Genomic DNA, 6,441 nt, shown 5'->3' on the forward strand with positions numbered 1-6,441 from the left:
CCATATGAAGAGCCTTTTTCAAAGCTTTCATGGTTCTCATACATAATTACTATCACAAGGTTGACTGTCTTCCAGCATTGCTTTACTGCTTTAAATGAAAGACACTTCTGCACTCTGTGAGGTGTTTTGGATGTTGGTTTGGTTTTTTGTTTGTTTAAGTCAAGATGACATCAGAAATTTTAAGGCATTAAACTTACCTGAATATGTTTCATTCTTTCTGTGTTGTTCATTGAGTTTTAAGTACTGTATTTCTGCCTCTTCCACAGATCGGGAGAACCAGTCCATCCTGATCACGTACGTACAGCCCTGCTCGGGTCCCTGTGGGGCTGCCCAGTGCCAGGGATCCTCCTGCCTCACCACACACTCTCTGCCTCTCTCTGCTTTGACAGTGGAGAATCCGGTGCCGGGAAGACTGTGAACACCAAACGTGTCATCCAGTACTTTGCAACAATTGCAGCCAGTGGGGACAAGAAGAAGGAGGAGCAGACATCAGGCAAAATGCAGGTGAGTCAGGAAGAACAGAGTCAACACTTGGCATGTCATTGTCCTGTCAGCTAAATAACTCTCGCCCTGCAGGGAACGCTTGAGGATCAAATCATCAGCGCCAACCCACTGCTGGAGGCCTTTGGGAATGCCAAGACTGTGAGGAATGACAACTCCTCACGCTTTGTAAGTTGCTTAACGAAATGATTCCTGCAGGACATTAATCAGGACTTTGTCAGTTGTTCTTTTCTGTGGTTCAGCCATCATGTTTTCAAGAGTAAAACGGTATTTTCTTGCAGTGACTTTTTCCACTTATCCTGAAGGTAATTCTGCAGATTTCAAAACACAAAACGTTAATTCTGCTTTACATTAAAATGCAAATTAAAGCAATAGATCACATGCTCTTTGTCGCATAATATATTACAGTGCAAACCAATAGATCTGTATGTTTTAACTTATATTTATCTTCTCTTTCTGAATGACAGACAGACAGAGTGCCTGGAAGAAAGGGAATGAGGTTAGGAAGGATGGGAAAGAAAGACAGAGAGGGTGTTTCGACTTGTATAACATATTTGTTTCATTTCAAATTTAATTCACCACAAGTGAAATTACTTATGAGATAGTGCAGATTGAAGCAGCTGAACTACTTAAGTGGCTGTTTCCATATCATTAAGGCAACTGCTCTCTGTGTCTGGGATCTAGTTGGAATATTTAGCTGATGAGATCCACCCATTTCTTCACATCTGCACATTCAGCTTACAGAAAATACAATTGTGCCACTGTTGCTTATTTTCATGATCAAGAATGAAGACGAGAACTTGATGTCAATGGTGGAAATATATCAGAGCAGCTCTAAGCAGAAATCTCAGTGGAATAAATGGCAAAACTCTTCACTTCAGGTATGCATTTTTATGCAGTAAATCTTAACCCTCTTTTATTGTTTTAAAGGGCAAATTCATCCGAATTCACTTTGGAGCCACAGGAAAACTAGCTTCAGCAGACATTGAAACATGTAAGACACTTCCCTGAGCTGTTTGCCATCCATTCACCTGTCTATTCATACAACATCTTTTCACCCAACTTCCTTCCCTGTTTTTCTTCCTGTATTCCCTTTACTCTCTTTTTTTCCCCCTGTTTCTAACTAAACATTCCCCCCAGATCTACTGGAGAAGTCCAGAGTCACTTTCCAGCTCAAGGCGGAACGAAGCTACCACATCTTCTACCAGATCATGTCCAACAAGAAGCCAGAGCTGATTGGTAGGAAGATTTAGTAACTTGGAGGAAGATTGCTGAACATCAGCTCACACTACTTGCTTGACTAAACCAAGCCTTGCATGCCCTCTCTGCTTACTTTCAGACATGCTCCTCATCACCACCAACCCTTATGACTTCCTGTTTGTGAGTCAAGGGGAGATCACAGTTCCCAGCATTAACGACCAGGAGGAGCTGATGGCCACAGATGTAAGTAGCAATTAGGAATACTGTACCTATTGTCATATCTCCCAGACAAAGGTTTTATTTGACTGCTCCTCTTGCAGAGTGCCATTGACATCCTGGGCTTCAGTGCTGAGGAGAAAACAGCCATCTACAAGCTGACAGGGGCTGTCATGCACTATGGGAACCTGAAGTTCAAGCAGAAGCAGCGTGAGGAGCAGGCAGAGCCTGATGGCACTGAAGGTATCATCTGTGGATGACCTGTTAGAAATAGATGTAGCAATAATAGTTCAGTATTTGGAAGATGGAGAAAGAAAATAGTAGAAAGGTGTTTAGGTGAGGTAGTATATAGGTATGAAACTTCTATCCATAATACATCATTTTTTAGTCACTGCCTAACCATTATCTGCAGTATCAAATGCAAATATGCTCATCAGTCTCTCCTGAGCTACCACTCAATGTGCTTAGACCCACTGAGAAGGGAAAGATATTTTTCCACACATGTATTTCTGGTTGATTTTCACAGAAAATGGAGGCATTATATTCAGTATTAGGACTTCTCCTTCATAAATGGCTTCTTATTTAGGGCAAATTGCTAATGAATCCAAGAGTGAATTTGTAATAAATATATTGTTTCTAGATTCTTCTGGGAAGGTCTTTAAAGACACAAATAGGATTTAGGTGTACTGCTGTGTAAAGCATTCTTAAGAAGTATGGATTTTGTTTGAATAACTATGTCCTGGTTCCTCTGAGATCCAGTAACCAAAGTTTGATCACAAGGACAGTCAATATCTCAGTTGTTTTGAAAAGAGTTTGTCATTCAAAGTGCTGCATATCTTGCTAGTCTTAATTTTTGCATCTCCTTGTCCTTCTACTCAGTTGCTGACAAGGCAGCTTACCTGATGGGGCTGAACTCAGCAGACCTGCTCAAGGCTCTCTGCTACCCCCGAGTCAAGGTGGGGAATGAATACGTGACCAAGGGTCAAACTGTGCAGCAGGTAACAACCAGACTGGGAACCTCTGACTTGAATCAGTCCCTATTTGCTTTGGATATTGTATTTCTATTGCTTCATGCATCTTTGTTCCAGGTGACCAATTCCGTGGGTGCCCTGGCAAAGTCTGTCTATGAGAAGATGTTCCTGTGGATGGTTGTTCGCATCAACCAACAGCTGGATACCAAGCAGCCCAGGCAGTACTTCATTGGTGTGCTGGACATTGCTGGCTTCGAGATCTTTGATGTAAGGAACAGGGATTTTGCTCCCACGTTTGAGGACTGCTCTTGCAAGGAGAGTTGGACTCTCTCAGAGGATTTGCAAGTAGTATTCTTCTGAAGGTTTAACATGCTAGTCATTTGCAATTTTATGGTAAAAACCCCTTCATTTTCTTCTATAGCAAAGAGCAAAAATCCTCAGAAGCTTCAACAGTCCAGGCACAGTTACACTGGTTGTATAGAAGTAGGAAACAGTATTTTATATACTGTAATATTCTAGCAGTTTGAGCTTTTAAGGATTAAAAAAACCTCCGTAATTATGTAAGAGCTTCTTGAGCAGAACTAGGAGGTACATTGACAAATATACAACAGGTTAAATATGTGTAAATTGTTTAAAGAACCAAGGAATGAATAGATAAGTGTTAAACAGAGATATCAGTTGTTTTAAAGTTGGAGACAAGTACATGCACTAATCTTTTTGGCTGAACAAAAAAATGCCAAAGGACTTTGTGAATTTTAGAAGCTTCACTAGGATTATCTCCTTTGGAAAAAAAAACCTTAATATTCATTCTGTTGGTATTTCTTTGTGGAGCTGCATATAGGTCCTGTTACAGTGTGGTGCTGTTTGTACAGTTGTGTTTTGACTGGGGAGAGTCATAAAGGGTGGAGAACGACCAGGAGCTGTGCATGTTGACAAGTCCTCCTTGTTGTGGGTTTTTCTCACTGAACAGTACAACAGCCTGGAGCAGCTGTGCATCAACTTCACCAATGAGAAGCTGCAACAGTTCTTCAACCACCACATGTTCGTGCTGGAGCAGGAGGAGTACAAGAAGGAGGGGATTGAATGGACATTCATTGACTTTGGGATGGACCTGGCTGCCTGCATCGCATCGAGCTCGAAGGTACATTTTGAATTCAAAATGTCTTGTGTTTTCAGGAGCTCATTATGAATATAGTTAAATGCTATTCAAGCATAAAATAAAAGGTTAGTTTCAGTTTTAGTTGTTGGAATATGTCTTGATCTATGATTCTGGACTGTAGATCTTGCAAAGTCCATGGGAAACTATAGTAGGAACTCCTCACACTTTCCTTGCATGGGAGATATCTCCACTTGCAGTATTAAAGGATATTTTGTTCAAAACACAGAGCAGCTCCCAAAGTAAAATGAAAACATTTCCTTAAATTTGTGGAGTAAAGTTATCTGGACAATACATTCTTAGCTGTACTACATGGTTCATAGCAAAGTAGGTCGAGGCCAATACAGTCAGTTCCTGGACTCTGAGTGCAAGAAACTGATACTTCTTGTAGCTCCATGTTATTTAGGGAAGTGATTGAAAGTACAGAAACAGAAGTAAATATGCAATGGACAGATTTGTGAAACATATTATTCAGTATAATCTTTCTCCTCCTGGATTATAACATGGTTTTTGGCATAGAAACCATGCCTGAATCTCTGTGCCAAAGTGTGAGTCATGCAGGTGAATCTTTTTAACTCACTTTTTAGGTAGAAATTTTCTTCACAACAAGTCAATTGCTCTGTTTCTCAGCTTCCTGTTTTTTACTGCCAGTCCCTTTGAGACCAAGTCATAGTCATATTGTTCTACAGTCATTCTCTTTCATTTATTGAACTATCTCCCAGCCCATGGGCATCTTCTCCATCCTGGAAGAGGAGTGCATGTTCCCCAAGGCAACTGACGCCTCTTTCAAGAACAAGCTCTATGACCAGCACCTGGGCAAGTCCAACAACTTCCAGAAGCCCAAACCTGCCAAAGGCAAGGCTGAGGCTCACTTCTCCCTGGTGCACTATGCTGGCACAGTGGACTACAACATCTCTGGGTGGCTGGAGAAGAACAAGGACCCTCTGAATGAAACTGTCATTGGGCTGTACCAGAAATCCTCTGTGAAGACACTGGCTTTACTTTTTGCTTCCTATGGTGGAACAGATGCAGGTTATTTTTCTAAAGTTCCTTTTTTAACATTTGTGATATGTAAAGATGCAACAAAGAAAAGATAATATTGAAAAACTCTCTTTGTTTTTGAAGATGCTAGTGGTGGTGGTGGTTCTGGTGGTGCAAAGAAGGGTGCCAAGAAGAAGGGTTCTTCTTTCCAGACAGTTTCAGCTCTTTTCCGGGTAAAGTATGAAATAATTGTCTGTAAAATGACATGAGCATAGTGTCAAATCTGAGCTAAATACACTCCTTCTTTCAACACTGGTTTCCTGATGAAGCAGTAATACGTATAAGGGCCCAAGGGAATGGTCTGAAGTTGTGTCAGAAGAGGTTTAGGCTGAAGATTAGAAAATGGTTCTTCCCCTAGAGGTGTTTGGGCACTGAACAGCTCCCCAGGGCAGTGTCACAGCCCCAAGGCTGACAGAGCACCAGGAGTGTTTGGCCAATGCTCTCAGGCACATGATGTGATTCTTGGGGATGCCCTGTACATGGCCAGGAGTTGGACTAGATGAACCTCACAGGTCCCTTCCAACTCTGATTATCCTGTGTTTCTGTGAAGTATGAAGTGCCTTTTCCTATTAATTTTCTATGAAAATTAGGATCTGTTTCAACCAGTCTTCATTTGACACTCTGAATTTCTTGTAAGAGTTCCCTCACAATCCTTGTGAAAAACATTAATCCTACAAAAGTTTGTGTTAAAATATTTGCTTCCTCCAAAATAAGATTAAGAGTTTTAAACTTTGTTTTAATGAGATTACTTTTTAATGATAAGTATATAGAAGATTTGATTAAATCTAAATTTTGAATTTGAAAGCTTCTTTCTCATAGGATCCGTTACATTAGTTCCTTGGCATCAAGGCACAAAGTGTACAGAAGTAAATTCCTTTAATCTAAGCTGCTCCTCATGACTCTACAGGAGAACTTGAACAAGCTGATGACCAACCTGAGGAGCACTCACCCCCATTTTGTGCGCTGCATCATCCCCAATGAAACCAAAACACCTGGTAAGATGCTCAAGTAGGAAGAGAGTTTGCTCTGACACAGCCATTCCACTCTGCACTGGAATCTGTGGCATTCCTTTGTGCTCTGCATTGCTAGGTACCATGGAGCACGAGCTGGTGCTGCACCAGCTGCGCTGTAACGGGGTGCTGGAAGGGATCAGGATCTGCAGGAAAGGTTTCCCCAGCAGAGTCCTCTATGCTGACTTCAAGCAGAGGTAAGAGCACTGCACTTCCAGCAACATTAAAAGTGATGTTGGTTCATTCACAGGTCCATCAGGCTGTGCTCTGTTGTCAAAAACAGCTACATGTTCAGTAGTTTGTGTTGGCTGAGAAAAAAATATCCTTATCTTTGTCTTTTCACAGA

The 6,441-nt window shown here is 41.3% G+C and overlaps 1 protein-coding gene across 1 annotated transcript; it reads left to right on the forward strand.

Annotated features, from left to right (window-relative positions):
- Positions 1–266: 266 nt before the first annotated feature.
- LOC103803666 (myosin-3-like) lies at positions 267–6,296 on the forward strand (the record flags this gene model as incomplete). The annotated part of the gene is made up of 14 exons (XM_009076237.1): positions 267–294; positions 390–504; positions 577–669; positions 1,432–1,495; positions 1,642–1,740; positions 1,841–1,944; positions 2,022–2,160; positions 2,797–2,915; positions 3,006–3,155; positions 3,859–4,029; positions 4,767–5,076; positions 5,170–5,258; positions 5,993–6,080; positions 6,175–6,296. Coding segments are annotated over 14 exons (1,691 nt in total), but the record flags the coding sequence as incomplete, so codon positions are not given.
- Between the last annotated feature and the right edge of the window lie 145 nt (positions 6,297–6,441).

Source organism: Acanthisitta chloris, unplaced genomic scaffold (assembly GCF_000695815.1).
Source record: "Acanthisitta chloris isolate BGI_N310 unplaced genomic scaffold, ASM69581v1 scaffold19306, whole genome shotgun sequence".
Lineage (NCBI taxonomy): Eukaryota > Metazoa > Chordata > Aves > Passeriformes > Acanthisittidae > Acanthisitta > Acanthisitta chloris.